General features: G+C 41.4%; 1 protein-coding gene across 2 annotated transcripts in view; it reads left to right on the top strand.

Moving 5' to 3' along the window:
- Positions 1-18,067, top strand: part of SPTY2D1 (SPT2 chromatin protein domain containing 1) — a 22,844-nt gene continuing 4,777 nt past the window's right edge. Inside the window, exons 1-4 of one of the 2 annotated variants that reach the window (XM_045484715.1) lie at positions 1-207; positions 12,266-12,380; positions 13,143-14,702; positions 16,382-16,553. In XM_045484715.1, the coding sequence (XP_045340671.1) occupies positions 13,220-14,702; positions 16,382-16,553 (1,655 nt within the window). In that variant the 5' untranslated portion in view covers positions 1-207; positions 12,266-12,380; positions 13,143-13,219. Of the gene's footprint in view, positions 208-418; positions 722-12,265; positions 12,381-13,142; positions 14,703-16,381; positions 16,554-18,067 lie in introns of those variants that run through there. The other variant, XM_045484714.1, reaches the window with a different exon arrangement.

Here is an 18,067-nt window from a genome sequence, read left to right as displayed (position 1 = left end):
GGAGGTGAGCACACACCATGTGCCAGGATGTGATGAGTAATGTGTACACGAGAGGACTAGTCGGTGCCATGTGCGCCTGCGCAATTTCGCGAGCGCCTAGAAACCGGTAATTGAAACCCCCTGCCCGAGATCCGTCGGTTCAGCTGCTGGGGCCCTGCCGTTTAGGACCTGAGAGCCCACCCGTGACACCCAGCGAACCCAGGCCTGGTAGGTAACCCCCCACCCCCTCGCCTTCCCTACTCAGAGGTCACAAGAAACACCAAGATGGTCAGGTCGCGAGCCCCGGCCTCCAGGGAAGTGGATCTTTCCCTTGGCCACACCCCTCACTTTACTAGGCCGCGTCTCCTTGGTCCGTGAAGGGCCTAGTCCCGCCCCTTCGAGCCGACGCCAGCAGCCACGTACCACGTTTCTACGTGTCTGGAGCCTAAAGGCGGAAGTTACGCCAGGGACTCGAGAGCTGAGCGGCGGACCTAAAAGAATATAGGCCGCAAGAGGAAAGGGGGCGGGCAGACGGCATTGGAAGGCGCCGGAAGTGGTCGTGCTGAGGAGGGGTGGGAGAGGGGTGGGCCAGGCAGTTCACTTGGCTGTAGCTGGGCGCCTCGGTAAGGCGTACTTTCACTTCTTTCCGAGAGCCTGGCCCAGTGTCTCCGCCTCTGTCAACATGGATTTCAGGGAAATTCTCCTGATAGCTTCCAAAGGACAAGGTGTCAACAACGTGCCGGTAAGTACCAGCCGGGCACCAGTGTAGGAGACCCTAATCTTCAAGTTTGGAATTTCTGGCCCGTGGAACTTCCAGGCATCCGCCTATCGACTCCGGGAGAGGGAAGACCTGGACGCCTTATTTGCTTTTCTTGGGCGTGCATTCTTGGGGAATGGGTGAAAAGGGGCTTGAGGTGCGAAGTGGCAGCCTTCCGGCGAGTAGGTTTCGCCGGCTTAGTCACCCCTGCAACGTGGACTTTGCAGTGCGGGTGTTTTAGAGTTGTGTGAAGGCTGGTGAGTGAAACCGTGCCTGGTACATGGTGGAATCCAGCGCTAGTAGTTTCTGGCTTTGGCATAAACTTCAGCCCAAAGGATGGAAAGAAGGCGTGTACGTTGGGGAGTTTCAGGGGTTTTCGGGATGTGGTCTGATAGCCTTTTGGGTGAGTTCCCGCCTAAGATGGGGTCAAACATTGTGTGATTTCTCGAACAAGTTCTCTGATGAGATGATTAAATTAAAACCTCCCAAAGATTTAATAATACCTTATGTATTGGGAAGAGAAGTTGAGCAGATTCCACGAAATCCTTGGCCAACAGAATGGGTAAGTTATTCAACTTCCGTTTACTTGTGGCCTTCCAGGTTTGCCTTTGTTTGAAATCTATGTCCCATTTGCTCAGTAATTTTGCGAATTCGCCCGTATTCGCAGAGCGATGTAAGACTTTTAAAATCTACACGCTGAAGTGGTGGAGAGTGCCTAGTCTGCGGGGTGTAGCTGTTTTGCATAAACTAATCATTTCTGGATCCTCAGATGGTACCCACAGCACAGCTGTAAACCGACAAATTGCATTGTGATACTTGCGGTTTGAGCAGTGAGGTATAGACCTCGAACAGCTCTCTGTCAAAGTCAGTTCAACTGGAATTTACTGAGCTCTCACTATGTGTTCTGCATTTCTTAGATTTTTGTGTATTTGCAGTGTTTTGTTTTGTTTTTCCCACTTCTACACTTTTCTTGTCTTCTGAGTCTGGCCCATTCTTTTACCCTTTGAAAATATTGATTTGAAGATAGTAAAATAATTGGTAAATGAAACTGATACCTGTCAGTTTAATATTTATTAAATTCCCATATATTCATCTTTCATCCCAAGTACGCTGAATAATCATTCCCCCTAAGCCATGAGCCCGAAGATCTGTATGTTGAACTTATGGGCTTAAACCACTGAAACCTTGAACAACCAAATTTATTTTCTGCAAATTATGTACATTTCCTAGACAGGTCAATATTGGATCCCGTAACCATTCATCTTTGCATAATTAGGTCCATATTTTATTCTAGATCTTCCTGAATTTCAGTGGAGGTCAAAAATAGGTAATACTAGCTTTGATACCCAGTAATATCCTGAGGGAGAATCAGAACCAAGTTATTCTAAAAACCAGATATTACCAGAGCAGAAGATTTCAAAATCTGTGTATGTTTTAGAATATGTACATTATCAACAAATCTATTAAATAACAAAGTTTGTAAGCAGAAAAGAAAGGTGAATTGGTGAGATCATTTAAAATTTAATAAATGAAAAAAAAAAAATTAAAAAAAAAAAAAAAGGGGGCGCCTGGGGTGGCGCAGTCGGTTAAGCGTCCGACTTCAGCCAGGTCACGATCTCGCGGTCCGTGAGTTCGAGTCAGAGCCTGGAGCCTGTTTCCGATTCTGTGTCTCCCTCTCTCTCTGCCCCTCCCCCGTTCATGCTCTGTCTCTCTCTGTCCCAAAAATAAATAAACGTTGAAAAAAAAAATTTTAAAAAAAATTTAATAAATGAATATAGGCATATATTTTATGAAAGCATACTTTCCCCTCCCCACCCTCAACCCCCACAAAAAGCTAGAAAGCCTAGAAGTTTGATTTAGTTAGCATTATAATCCTTTTCTTTTTACGTCAGATGAATGTGTCACAAAAGAAACTATTGAGAAACAGAGCAAGACAGTTAAATTTAATCCATGATCTTGCTTTCACTTGGTTTATCTAATTATTCTGTTACTTTGCTTTATCAGCTCAAAGTAAATAAAGCCTCTGAGAGCACACCATCAATTGTGAAATATATATTGTACAGTGTAATAAACTGTGGCAAAGCAGGTATCCTTGTAAACCATCATCCAAGTCAAGAAACAACAATTCAGTCATACACATGCACCCCATGTTTGACATAAGCTGTATTGACTGAATGATCGTCTGAGAACCACAGAGGTTTTGCATCCCACTCTGGTGCTTGGTTCATATTTTCCTTTTAGCCATCTTCTTCCCCACCTTCCATTTCAGTCTTATCAGAGCTGATGTTGAGATTTCGGTCTTCATTGTTCCTATGTCAGACTTTGCTACAGAAAGGAGCTATGGTGACTAGCACTGATTAACTCCAAGGAAGGCTAAAATATAAAACACCTGGACAGCCACTTTGAATTTTTGTTTTTTAAGTTTATTTATTTTTGAGAGAGAGAGAAAACAGAGAGAGAGAGAGAGAGAAAGAGAGAGAGAATCCCAAGCAGGCTCTGCACTCTCAGTGCAGAGCCCGACGCGGGGCTCATCTCAAAACTGTGAGATCGTGACCTGACCCAACATCAGGAGTTGACACTTAACCAGCTGACCCCAGGTGCCCCTCCAGGGCTTCACTTTTAAGAGGTATCTATTGTGTCTGGTTTGAGAAGCAATGAACATTTCTGTAATGGAAACTCTTTTCTGTTGTTTCTTTTCAGGAGAAATAGTTATTTTTATAATGTTTTATTAAAACAAAGGAAGGATTGCATCATGCCTAGCAATATTAGGCATGCTATCATTTCCCAGTGGAAAACTGAATTTAAAAAACAGCTGATCAAGGTGATGTAACCAGTTATCGTCGCAAGCTCTGTTTATATTTAAAGGAGAAAAGATATTTTTGGTAACCTCGCACTTGTACTTAAAATTTTTCTCCCTGGTTCCTCTAGCGAGAACCAAGTATCTTGATTTGATAGAATGGTAGAGCTTAGAATATGGGTTCTTGTAGGCTGTAAGTAACTAATTGATGACTTATGTGGCTTTCTCACAGTCATACTGTGAAAATCATCCCGGAGAAGATGCTGTCGCTCTGGTGTGATCGTCAAATCAAAAAGTAAAGACGAAGCATTTATGTGGTACTAAACATATGAGGATTTGGGGGCTATAGCCCCTTGAGGATAAGAATGTCGGTACTGGAAAAGGGGCTCAGGGACTTTAATTGGGGTGGCAAGTTCAGATGGCCTAAGGGCCAGGTAGATAATGTAAGTTCTTAAAGTAGCCTGGATATAAAATAATAATGGAAGCTCTTGAAGTAGTCTAGATATAAAATAATAGGTGTCAAGCTCTGCATTCAAAAGAAGCCTACCGTGTGCTACAGTAGTTATATTTCCTTTGAAAGAACAGTATGGGCCAACAAAAACGTTTCTGCAATCACTTTGCAACTTTTGATTTATTGGCTGTAACTGGATTGTTCCCATGCTTGGATCTGAAGAGGAGTTTGCCAGGGCCTGAAGTAGCTCTGAATTGCTAGCCTGGGGGGGGGTAGTACTATTTAACCAGTGTTGGAAGGAGAGGGTCTTTTAGAAACTCTACCACCAGAGATTATTTTTCTTCCCGTCACTACCTAAGAGAATCTCTTTCTGAATAATAATGATAACAGCAACAACTGCCATTTATAATGCTTACTTGGTGCCAGGCACTGTTCTAACCACTTTATGTACATTGATTAATTCAATCACTGTGATGACCATATAGGGAAGGTTGTTTCATGGATAAGGAAACTGAGGCTTAGAGAGATGAGGAAACTCGTCTGAAGTCATTCAGCCAAAAAGTGACAGGGCTAGTAACAGTAGAGCAGAGAATTTTATACAGGTTAACTGGCTCCGGAGTTCTTGCTCTTAATCATGACCCTGTGCTAAGTGAAGAGTGTATTGGATATGAGGACGGTTGTTCATTTAATAAAGACTGAACCCATCCAGCTTCCTACCCTCAACTCCAGCCCAATGTAATATAGCCTTAGGCAATAACTGTTGGTTTTTATGGCACTTGTCAATGTACAGTAAAGTCTGATGGGAGAGAAATTTAAAGGGCAAACCAACAGCATTTGGAAATTGGTGGGTAGAGAGAGACTTACAGCCTGTGGTGGGAGAGTGCCAGTATGGTTGACAGAAATAGTCTGAGGGTGAGGGTGGATAAGATAGAAAGTTAAGTGGTGGACCTATTGGAGGTCATGGCACCATCCAAGAGGCAGATGGAAATTTGGGAAGGGTGTTTAAGATTGAGGTTAGAGGGGCACCTGGGTGGCTCAGTCAGTTAAGCTGACTGAGTTTGACTCTTGGTTTCGGCTCAGGCCATGATCTCACAGTTCATGGGTTCGGCCCTGTGTCTGTCTCTGGGCTGACAGTGCAGAGCCTGCCTGGGATTCTCTCTGCACCCCCTCCCCCCCCCCCACATCCCCTACTCGCTCCCTCTCTCTCTCAAAGTAAACATAAAAATTGAGGTTAGAGCTGGATGAAAGTGTTGGGATTAACATAGAAGTGAGACATATAGTGGGAATACTCTTGGACCTGAGTCAGGAGACTTAGATTCTATTTCACACTCTGTTACAAATTGTCAGTGACAACCAGTTAATACACACTTGTGCTTTTTGGGCCACTTCTAACATAGAGGTTGGGCTAGGGACTCTGAGGTACCTATCTGATACTACATTTTATAATCAGGTATATTTTTATAAACACAATAATAGTAAATTTACATTTGACCCTATAGCAATCCTGAATAGCATGCTTTTTGACTGTTTTATTTTCATGCTCTTAACCACCCAGCTAAGCAAGCCTAATGCAAACCATTCATTTTCCAGGCCTGCATTTATTCCCTATGATGTTTTGTGAAATTGTGTAGTATTATTAAACTCAAAGATATATTCTTTGAATATTCCTAACTCTAAATTTTTTTTTTTTCAACGTTTATTTATTTTTGGGACAGAGAGAGACAGAGCATGAACGGGGGAGGGGCAGAGAGAGAGGGAGACACAGAATCAGAAACAGGCTCCAGGCTCTGAGCCATCAGCCCAGAGCCCGACGCGGGGCTCGAACTCACGGACCGCGAGATCGTGACCTGGCTGAAGTCGGACGCTTAACCGACTGCGCCACCCAGGCGCCCCTGAATATTCCTAACGCTAATAATAAGTTTCTAATATGTATAAAGACATCAGGAAATTTATATTTTCTACAATTACAACAATATGTTGTTGTCTCCTGAGTAAAGAACAACTTTCAAGAAGGGATTGACTATTGATTCCAATGTAACGTATTTGGTTAGCACATATTTCCAGAACAGAAAACTCATTTTCCTAATCTGACCATGACAGTATAATTCCAATGCAAGGAACACATATGTCTTAAAGTGAGTTAATGTTTTCTAGGTCTGTTGGCTTCAGAATTACAAATCTTGGCAAAATCTCTGATACTGTATTTAAATGGCATAAGCTTCACTGCTGTGGATCATTCATTGGGGTCCAGCAGAATGACTGAGTTGGCTTGCAGTATAATAAAATGGATACACTTAGGATAAAAGAAACTCTTGTCCAGCTGCTTTTCATGAAGCTCAAACAATGAAGCAGCCTGGTGCCTTGAATCAGATTCAGAATTGGTGGGTGCATCTCAATGTGCTGCTGCTAGAGCTAAATGTGACCATCTGATGCAGGAGAAAGTGCCAAATAGTTCTTCTGCTTTATTAAATAGAATATAATGTAATCCCGGCCTGAGGCTTTTTATTTTTATGTTTTTAAAAAAGCATTGTTCTCTACTGGGCTACCCCTTTGGGCGTAGGGGATTATCTATTACAATATTCTGTTACGACAAATCTCAGATCTTTCAACTGAACAGAGTGTGACTGCAACCCCTTTTAAAAAGGTCTGGCTAGCTCAAGGTTAAGAAGATCTATAGCCCTGTACCCAAGAGAAATGATGTTCACACACACAAAAACTTGTACACAAGTGTTCATGGCAGCATTATTCATAATAGCCAAAAAGTAAAAACAAATACCCATCAACTGGTGAATAGGTAAAATGTGGTAAATCAGCACAGTGAAATATTCAGCCATAAAAAGAAATGAAGTAGTGATCCATGTTACAACATGGATCTTGAGAACATTGTACTAAGGGAAACTACCAAGATACAAATGGCCACTGTATCAGTCAGGGCTCCCCAGAGAAGCAGAACCAGTAGGATTTATTTTACGAAATTGGTTCATGTCATTGTGGGGGCTGGCAAGTCTGAAATTTGTAGGGCCAATACCTTCTTCTCTGAGAAAACTCAGTTTTTGCTCTTAAGGCCTTCAACTGATTGGATGAGTACCATCCACATTAGGTAGGGTAATCTGCTTTACCTCAAGTTAGCTGATTGTAGATGTTAACCACACCTGCAAAATACCTTCACGGTCACACTAGATTAGTGTTTGATTTAAATAACTGAGTGCTATAGCCTAGCTGAGCTGGCACATAAAACTGACCATGGCAGCCACACATATTGTAGGATTTCATTTTGTTTCTTTGAAAGTTTTTATTTGAGGAAAAAAAAAAAATAGAAAAGCCAACACTGACATCAAAGTAAAATTACATTATCTCCATTTAAATTTACTTAGGTATTACATAATTGTCATTTTAAAGTTCTAGGTATATTCTGTTTTTACTCCAAAAGAGTTAAAATGATACCTTTGCTGAAACTGAAACACTTAATGGTCATAGAAACTAATCGTTTCTTAATTTTCCGTAAGCCAGGGAAATAATTATAATTTCTGAGTTCAGTGATGTAAGGAACTAACTTACAGAGCATTCTCTCAAGGATATTTTCTAGGCCTTTGAAGGGGTCTATTTTCAAACTTAATAATAGAGTCAAGTGAAAATTAACAATAAGTGTTTTCAAATTTGAAAAATCTTAATATTTTGTATAATCACTCATATATAGCCATTTGTCTATGGCCTGTAAATTTTCCCTTATATTGTGATAAATATTATGGTATAATGGTACACTGGGTACATGATTTCATTTATATGAAATGTCCAGAATTGGCAAATCCACAGAAACAGAAAGTAGGTTGCCAGGGGCAGAGGGGAGAGAGAGAGGGAATGGGGAATGACTGCTAAAGGGTATTTCTTTTTGGGATAATGTAAATGTTCTGCAATCCAATAGTAGTGATGGTTGTACAACTCTGAATGTACTAAAAACCAATGAATTGTACACATTAAATGTGTGGATTTTACGTGCCTGGGTGATTTGGTCAGTTGAGCATCTGACTCTTGGTTTCAGCTCAGATCATGATCCCAGGGTCATGATCCCATGGGATTGAGCTACATTGGGCTCCAGACTGACAGAGCGAAGAGCCTGCTTAAGATATTTTCCCTCCCTCTCTCTCTCTCTCTCTCTCTCCCTCCCCCTCCCTCTCCCTCCCTCACTTCCTCCCTCTCACCCACCCACCACCTTTGCCCCTCTCCCCTGCTCACTCACTCTCTCTAAAATTTAAAAAAAAAATTGTTTTTAAAGGATGGATTTTATGGTATGTGAATTGTATCTCAAAACAGTTAAGAAAAGAAGAATATTTCCTATGGAGATACAGGACTCCCCCCCCCCTTTTTTTTTCTAACCCCAGATTTCTAGGTTTTGACCTAAAGTTTGCCTAAGAGAATATTTTAATATTTTCCTGGTATCTGCTTTTGAGTGCATCAAGCTACAGTGGATGTAAGAAACTGTTAATTATGACTCAGCTCATGTCAGTGAATAAGATTAAGCCTCATCAAGTTAGGACCTTGCCCTTCTTGTTTCCTAGCAGACCCATGAAATGAGACTTTTAATAGATTTATTGAATCCCTTCTACATCATAGGACAGAACAAAAAGTACTGCAGAGTTGTTGGGGTAAAAGTAAAGTCAGCTTGACAAATACCCTTGAGTATTAAAGGTGCTAAAACAAAAAAGCTGAATTTAAAATTGGCAGTGTGAGTGGTTGAAAATAGGTGGATACTTTGAAAAAAGCTAAAGTGAACAAATCAGGACTATAGATGCTGGAGAGGATGTGGAGAAACGGGAACCCTCTTGCACTGTTGGTGGGAATGCAAACTGGTGCAGCCGCTCTGGAAAACAGGGTGGAGGTTCCTCAAAGAATTAAAAATAGACCTACCCTATGACCCAGCAATAGCCCCGCTAGGAATTTACCCAAGGGATACAGGAGTGCTGATGCATAGGGGCACCTGTACCCCAATGTTTATAGCAGCACTTTCAACAACAGCCAAATTATGGAAAGAGCCTAAATGTCCATCAACTGACAAATGGATAAAGATGATGTGGTTTATATGTACAATGGAATACTACTTGGCAATGAGAAAGAATGAAATCTGGCCCTTTGCAGCAACGTGGATGGGACTGGAGAGTATTATGCTAAGTGAAATAAGTCAGGCAGAGAAAGACAGATACCATATGTTTTCACTCATGTGGATCCTGAGAAACTTAACAGAAGACCATGGGGGAGGGGAAGGGAGAAAAAAAAGTTACAGAGAGGGAGGAAAGCAAACCATAAGAGAGTCTTAAATACTGAGAACAAGCTGAGGGTTGATGGGGGGTGGGGGAGAGGGGAAAGTGGGTGATGGGCATTGAGGAGGGCACCTGTTGGGATGAGCACTGGATGTTGTATGGAAACCAATTTGACAAAAAATTGTATTTAATATGAAAAAAAGAAAAAGCTAAAAGTAATCTTTGCGATTCTTTTCTGAGTAAATCTGAGAGCCTGAACACCCCACTCCCTTGTTTCTTCTTTGTGTTCTGCCTTTCCTGTATTTTTATGTTCCTTTTTGGCATTTTCCAAAATGCTGTGTGTGTGTGTGTGTGTGTTTAATGGTTATATTTTAACATGATTTGCAGAAATGTAACTAGCCCTCAAGCCAATCATTTCATGGATATTATTGCTTGAAGTAAAGCTATAATAATAAGTCATAGTGTTAGGTCTATATATTTTCTTAAAATTAGTAAATAATGCAGATGATATACTAAAAGGGCAAAAATCATGCAGGTGTTATGCAAATGACTGAAGCTTAGTAAACTGTACTCCATTGACGCTGTTGGTGCCTGTATGCAGTCGTGAGTAGCTTTTCAGCTAGTCATATCCCATTACCTATCCCTTGAAGTCTCAGGTTAGGAAGAAATATGTCTATCCTGAAGTCAAATTAGGAAATGCTCTTTGCTGTAATATGTAGATAATGAACCAGTGCTGTTCAAGGTAACACTAACATGTATATTGGCATTTGAGGCTCGGCGGGGTTGTGGGGGTTGCTTTGTATAAGCTTTGATTTGGCAGGTGAACATATGGACTAGGTTGTTGGCGGGGACAGGAAAATCTTAAGTCTTGGCAAAAAAAAAAAAAATCCATCTTTCCTCTTACAAATCTTACTAACTGGATAGGGTGAAGTGAATATATGTCTCTGCTTATGAGTCTGTGTATATCTTAGGCAACTTGAGTCCTACTCATGGTGGCTCTTCCATTAAGAAAATATAAACTTTTTGTAGATAAAGCTTATGTTTGAGGTTCTTATAAACGAGGACAATTTATATATAGGCAGTTAGGTAAAGCAGTATTCTCTTTCTCCTCAGTGTGCCCTCCCTCTTCTTTTCTTCTTTAAATATTGGGCTCCAATCCACAATGGAAAGCATCTACAACTAAATTTACAAAGATAGGGACTTATTACTGGGTTTTATGGTGATTCAACCAAGCTGACTGGGAGAGGAATCTGGGTGCTCTCTTTTGGGATTTCTGTCAGGGATGTGTCAGGTCACAGCATTGCTATCGTGCAGGATTTTCATGCTGGATTAGGGCCTGCTTCACTGGTGAACTAACTTAGCTGGAACTTCCAGTCTGTTTCGGATGTCTTGTATTTGGCTAGCCACATAGTAAGCATGGATCCTTGGCTTTCCTCCCAAGAATTTCATGCACATTTGGGGAGTCTGTTTTTTTTGGTTTTTAAGTAGCTGGATTTGTGCTCAGGGGGGTTAGTGTTTCCTTTTTAACTAGCACAATAACAGGTTTAGTGGATAAGAATGTCATCAGCCTAACAAAAGAGGGAGAGCATTTAAAAACTTATTTGCTATCCATAGATTTATTTATTTATTTAAATTTTTTTATATGAAATTTATTGTCAAATTGGTTTCCATACAACACCCAGTGCTCATCCCAACAAGTGCCCTCCTCAATACCCATCACCCACCCTTCCCTCCCACCCCCCATCAACCCTCAGTTCTCAGTTTTTAGGAGTCTCATGTTTTGGCTCCCTCCCTCCCTAACCTTGTTTTTTTTTCCTTCCCCTCCCCCATGGTCTTCTGTTAAGTTTCTCAGGATCAACATAAGAGTGAAAACATATTCTATCCATATATTTAATGTGCAGTAGTCCTTGAGATGAATTATCCTGGTCTGAGTTATTCTGTTTATCATACTTCTCTTATGATAGATACTTATACAATGGAAATGTTTTTCCTGTTGTAGTTCAAATTAACATTACTATGGTTTTAGTCATTTCCCAGTGTAGTTACATAAAAATCAAAACCCAGGGGCGCCTGGGTGGCGCAGTCGGTTGAGCGTCCGACTTCAGCCAGGTCACGATCTCGCGGTCTGTGAGTTCGAGCCCCGCATCAGGCTCTGGGCTGATGGCTCAGAGCCTGGAGCCTGTTTCCGGTTCTGTGTCTCCCTCTCTCTCTGCCCCTCCCCCGTTCATGCTCTCTCTCTGTCCCAAAAATAAATAAATGTTGAAAAAAAAAATTAAAAAAAAAAATCAAAACCCAGATTAATATCATCTGCGCCAGGATAATATTAGTATTTTTTGGGTGATATGGAAACCTTTCTAAAACAGTTTATGTAACAAATTAATATTTAATAAACATAAGAGCTGTGGTTAAAAGTACAGAAATTGGGTACTTCTTGCTGCTTAGATTTCCTTGAAATGCTTTTTAGCTTTGGTTTGCCACCAGCTTTGCCTATGGTCAAAGTAAAATCTCAGTGTTTTATACTGTAAGCAAAATAACCTGTGTAGCTGTGAGTCTTACTAGAAAATAGTCTGGAATAAGGTATTCAGGAGAGAGAACATTTTATGAGTAGTTTTTTCTGTTTGTTTGAAAAGTTACACTTTGAAATGCTTAGTTCTAAAGGTCGATTTTTTTTTTTATTCAGAATTTTTAAACAGTCCATTCTAAGTGATGATTTCTTTTTAAAAGTCCCCCAGTCCAAGTACCTATTTGGGAAAGTAACATAAAAATAGCATTTCTCTGAATTCTTCACGTGTGCATTATTTAGGATGTTACAAAGAAATTCTGTACCTAAAAACAGTCATGCATAATCCTATATAGACCAAAATTTTATAGCTAAGCTTCCATGTTAGTTATATGATCTCTTATTCAGAATCCGTTTTTCAGTCAGTATGTAAACCTCTCTGTTGCTTGGTACAATGCCTTACACCTAATAGCAAATACATTTTTAAAGTTGAATTGCTTTTAACTTTTACTTTTTTTATTTTTAGAAAAGGTATAGTTTGGCAGTGGGGCCTCCCAAAAAAGACCCAAAAGTCAAGGGTGTCCAATCTGCAGCTGTTCAGGCTTTTCTCAGACGAAAAGAAGAGGAGCTCAGGCAAAAAGGTACATATCTATAGCTTTATTGTCAATTTTAAAGTCTTCTACCTTCACAACTAGCTTGTACTTAATTAGTGGATGCTTGTAGTAACTTAATAGGCTAAGGGATTTGTGTGCCTGAGTCAGCTGTATTTAGAGCATATTACATGTGTTCTCATGCTGATCATTTGTATGGATGTTCTCTTTTATTTCTTCTTAGTGCTTTTGGGGATAGCGGCCATATCTTGCAATTGGCCACACTAGGTCCCAATAAGAACTCCATTCTTTGACCTTCATTCTGAATCTGCTTCTACATATTTTGTATTTTAATTTTTTTAATTATCAAGAATGCTATCTTAAAGGTTAAAAATAGGGACAATTTTTGAAGACCAACAAACTTAAACAGTAGTTTTACCTCATGCAAATGACAAGGAAACTGATTTAATACATTTAAGTATTCATTTATTCATAGTTAATAATGACTGTGAAGTGGTTCCTACTGTTTCCTTAACTTGGTATCTTTATTTGGTATGAATTATTTTCTATATTTAAAGCTAAAACCCCAGTCTCTCGCTTGCTTTGTCATACTGAAAACCCCATATGTAACCCACTCATTATGTAAAGATGACTCAACTGATACTTGTTCAAAGGACTTCCTCCTTTGATTCCTAGATGTCTTCAAACTGTAACTTGAATGTTGCCTGTGTTTTGGCCACCTACTGATTTCGGATGAACATACTTGAGACCTCCAGACCTTGAAATACTTTGTTCTTGTTTTCTCCATTTTAGCTTTAGAGGAGAAAAGGAGAAAAGAAGAACTAGTGAAAAAGCGAATTGAGCTAAAACATGATAAGAAGGCAAGAGCTATGGCCAAGAGGACAAAGGATAATTTCCATGGTTACAACGGGATTCCCGTTGAGGAAAAGTCAAAGAAGAGGCAGGTGATGGAAAGCCACACTAGCCAGGGAACAGAACAAGAGTATGGGATGGAAGAAGATGATGAATTCTTAGAGTACAATCAAGCAGAGTCAGAGCAGGAGTATGAGGAGGAGCAAGAACCTCCCAAAGTTGAAAGCAAACCAAAGGTCCCCCTTAAAAGTGCCCCGCCACTCATGAACTTCACTGATCTACTCAGGCTGGCCGAGAAAAAGCAGTATGAACCAGTGGAGATCAAGGTAGTGAAGAAAACAGAAGAGCGGCCTATGACTGCAGAAGAACTTCGGGAGCGAGAATTCCTTGAACGGAAACAGAGGAAAAAGAGAGCTGAGACAGATGCAAGACTACCTCCAGCCAAAAAGGCACCTTCTCAGAAAGAAAGTGTGGGCACAAAACTTGGCAAGCACCCTTCCTCCAGGGGTACACCCCTCCCTCATGCTGAGAAGAAATCCAGACCCAGTACAGCCAATGAAAAACACTTAAGTGTGTCTTCATCCAAATCCATGCCAGGAGAGAGGACCAAAGCAGGATCTGGCAATTGCTCCCAGCCCTTACTTCGAGAGGGCCACGACAGACCTGTTTTCAATGGGGCTGGAAAGCCCCACTCCAGCACCTATTCACCAAGTGTCCCAAAGACTTCTGCTAAAGGGCCTCAGAAATCTGCTACTGAGCACAAAGCCAAAAAATCTCCTCCCCATCCTAGCCATTCCAGGCCTGGGCCTGTGGTTACCCCACACAATAAAGCCAAGAGTCCAGGTGTCGTCAGGCAGCCAGGCAGCAGCTCCAGCTCAGCTCCCGGGCGGCCCAGCACAGGGACTGCTCGGCCCACAGTTAGTTCTGGCCCCATGCCCAGGCGCCAGAATGGCAGCCCCAGCTCAGGACCTGAGCGATCAGTCAGTGGGACCAAGAGGCCAGCCAGTGACTTAAATCTCTCTGGACGGACACTCAGTGGTACAAGTGGCCCTGGGCATCCTGCAAATAGCTCAAGTGGACCTGGACGACCCACCACTGGCTCAGGTGATTCTAGGAAGTCTTTGGGCAGCTCTGGTGGCCCTGGGCGGCCTGTGAGCAGTCCGCATGACCTCCGACGACCAGTGAGTGGCTCTGGCCCCCCTGGGCGGCCAGTCAGTGGCCCTGGGCGGCCAGTCAATGGCCCTGGGCGGCCAGTCAGTGGCCCTGGGCGGCCAGTCAGTGGCTCAGTTCCAGCCGGACGGACAGTCAGTAGTTCAGGCCCTGGAAGACCAGTGAGCAGCTTGGGACCTGGGCGAACAGTTAGTAGCTCCGGTCTCCCCCTAAAACCCAAGTGTACTGTTGTCTCAGAAACAATTTCTTCCAAGAATATAATTAGCCGATCCAGCAATGGACAGATGAATGGAATGAAGCCTTCCTTATCTGGCTACAGATCTGCCCAAGGTAAAACTGTCCTTCACCCTAAGGATATTGACTTGTTACTAGGAAATTGGAAAGAGTACTTTGTTTTACATAAACTGAGACCCTGTGAACCCTTCCATGTGCCCTTTAATGTACTCCTGTATTGATAGAATCCTGATGCTCTGTCTCTCTTTATGCCTGAGAGTCCCTTTAGTGATCATAACTTGGAAAAGGCTTTAGAAAGAGAGTTATCTAGGACCCTCTGTGTTCACCCCTGTAACGTCTCCAAGTGCATGAAACTTGGCTATGTGATTTGTGAGACAGGATGAGTGAATATGCCTTATATGGTTCAATGAATTAATTCATCTTTACCTTTTCATGAGAACTAGAGAGACCTTTCTTCAAAAGTTGGAGTATATTTGTAAGCTTGAAGCCTTTGGTGCATTATTTATTCATCAGATACTTTTTAAGTGTCCACATTGTACCAGGAACTGCCCTTGTGTTTCTGCTCCTTGTAGTGGGCAGCACATCAAGACCCTAGCTACTGGTCCTTTATGAATCTACTTAGGTAAGATTCCATGCTTTAACTTCTTAGTTCAGCTAGAACATTGGTTCTCAACCAAGGATGATTTTGATGCCCAGTGAACATTTGGCAGTGTCTGGAGACATTTTTGTCTGACACCACTGGGCCCAGGGGATGCTACTGGTATCTAGTAGATAGAGGCCAGGGATGCTGCTATTATACTATAGGACACAGGAGAGTCTGCTCACAAAGAATTATCTGGCCCAAAATGTCAACAGTGCGGAAGTTGAGCCGAGCTAAGGAGACAAGCCATGCGTATTAAAAACAACTGTAGATCAATAAAAGGAGTGTCTGTAATGAAGGACTAGAAAGCAGTTGTTCCCAGAGGCTGTTCTATTGATCATTGCCTGTCTTTTGCAAAGTTTTATTCAGTCTTTTGGCAAAATGACAAAATAATGATAATGTAGTGATTTTCTTTTAAAGTCAGACTTACTCATTTCAGTAATTATCCATAATTCTGGAATCTTTCATACTTTGTTGGACTTCAAAAAAAAAAAAGGAATGAAATTGTGATAATAGATGGTAGGTTGTTACTTTTGGTGTCTTTTTCATGGCAGAATTAAAAGTTAGAGATCCTGTAAGCTATTTGTAATTTTCTTTTTTTTTTTTTTTTTTTTTTTTTTTTTTTTTTTTTAAGTTTTTTTATTTATTTTTGGGACAGAGAGAGACAGAGCATGAACGGGGGAGGGGCAGAGAGAGAGGGAGACACAGAATCGGAAACAGGCTCCAGGCTCTGAGCCATCAGCCCAGAGCCCGACGCGGGGCTCGAACTCACGGACCGCGAGATCGTGACCTGGCTGAAGTCGGACGCTTAACCGACTGCGCCACCCAGGCGCCCCTGTAATTTTCTTTTTAATTTTATCAGTCTTTTAAATCCAGAAGGAAGGCAGCTGTTAGGCTACAAGATGTGACAGATGCTTCTGGTAAGCCCTGGGATAAATAGAAATTCTACTCCTTGTAGACAACATGAAGCAGCAGGGATGATTTCGTAATGAGTCCACGCTATGGGCCAGTTTGCTGGCTCTGGTTTTTGAGGATACGGTCTTAATGAATTCTTAAAATCTCAGTTTATGTAAAACTTTGTTGGGACTATTTTCAGTTTTAATGCTCCTATAAATAATGACTTTTCTATTCTTAGGTCCTCAAAGGCTTCCCTTCCCTAGTGGTTACAAAAGGCAACGAGAATATGAAGAGGAGGAAGATGATGATGAATATGACTCTGAAATGGAAGATTTTATCGAAGATGAAGGAGAACCTCAGGAAGAAATATCCAAGCACATTCGAGAAATCTTTGGCTATGACCGAAAAAAGTAAGGCTATAGATGGTTTAGATAAATGATATACTTATTTTGAATGACTCGTGCTATGGGGGAAAAGCAAACATTAATAGCAGAGGCATTGAATAAAATTCTTAATTAGGAACCATTGGATGATTGTTTAAGATTTACTCTTTTGGCACCACCTAACGGTTAACTCAGAATTTTTTGTGTGGTTGCATGCCAAAAAATACCTTTTTAAACTGTTGCCCTTGTAAGATGTATATTTAATGAGAGTGAAGCAGCTTACTGGAATAGAACTAGATTGGCTTTGAACTCAGAAAGCCATCCACAGACCCATGTTGAAAGCTGGTCTGATCTGACATCACAGACCTGTGTTGAAAGCTGATCTGATCTGACATCTGCTTTTCTTTGATGTAAAAAGCTTTACTGCTCAAAAGTGTGGTCCCTGGACAGCAGTCAGTTTGGGACCAACATCACTGACATCACCTGACAACAGCGTTAAGAAATGCAGGCTCTTAGGCCCCACTTCAGAGCTACCAAATCTAAATCAGCTTTATACGGTTCCCAGGTAATTCAAATGCACATTAAAGTTTGAGAACACTAGTATAGATGAAAGATCAGGGTTTGAGTAGAAGTTCTACCACTTCCTAGCTGGATAAACTTGAGTAAATTATTTTTAGAATGACATCTGGAAGGATTAAATGAGATAAAACAGAAGGGACATATGTTTTATATGTAAAACAGAAGGGACATAGTGCATATCGGTTGACAGTTGCCCTCTCCTTTAAAGCCATGGATATGAGAAATTAGAAGGCAATCCTGAGAAAAAGTGTTTAAAAAAAAATTTGGTAAAAAGAGTAGTAAAAAGAATTGGAATAAAAATCAGAGTTAAAGCTCTAATATTAATGGGGCACCTGGGTGGCTCAGTTGGTTAAGTGTCTGACTTTGGCTCAGGTCATGATCTCCCAGTCTGTGAGTTCAAGCTCCGCATCGGGCTCTGTGCTGACAGCTTAAAGCCTGGAGCCTCCTTCAGATTCTGTGTCTGTCTCTGTCTTTGCCCTTCCCCCACTCACTGTCTGTCTCAAAAGTAAATAAACATTAAAAAAAATTTTTTTTTTTTTTAACATTTATTTATTTTTGAGACAGGGAGAGATAGCATGAACAGGGGAGGGTCAGAGAGAGATGGAGACACAGAATCTGAAGCAGGCTCCAGGCTCTGAGCTGTCAGCACAGAGCCCGACGCGGGGCTCGAACTCACGGACCGTGAGATCATGACCTGAGCCCAAGTCGGCCGCTCAACCGACTGAGCCACCCAGGCGCCCCATAAAATAAAATTTTTTTAATAAAAACCTAATATTAGTAACGTCATTGACTAGTTATATGTTCTTGGTCAAACCATTAATCTGCCTGCTTCAGTCTGTGTTCTAAAGTCCTTTCTCACAAAGCTCAAATGAGATTAGTATGTACAAAATGATTTCCATATATAGTGTGCTTTCAGGATTTTAATATAAACTATTCTGTAACTAGAGGCGAGTGAGGTGAGT

Source organism: Leopardus geoffroyi, chromosome D1 (genome assembly GCF_018350155.1).
Source record: "Leopardus geoffroyi isolate Oge1 chromosome D1, O.geoffroyi_Oge1_pat1.0, whole genome shotgun sequence".
Taxonomy (NCBI): Eukaryota; Metazoa; Chordata; class Mammalia; order Carnivora; family Felidae; genus Leopardus; species Leopardus geoffroyi.
This window is presented reverse-complemented; position numbering and strand designations above follow the sequence as displayed.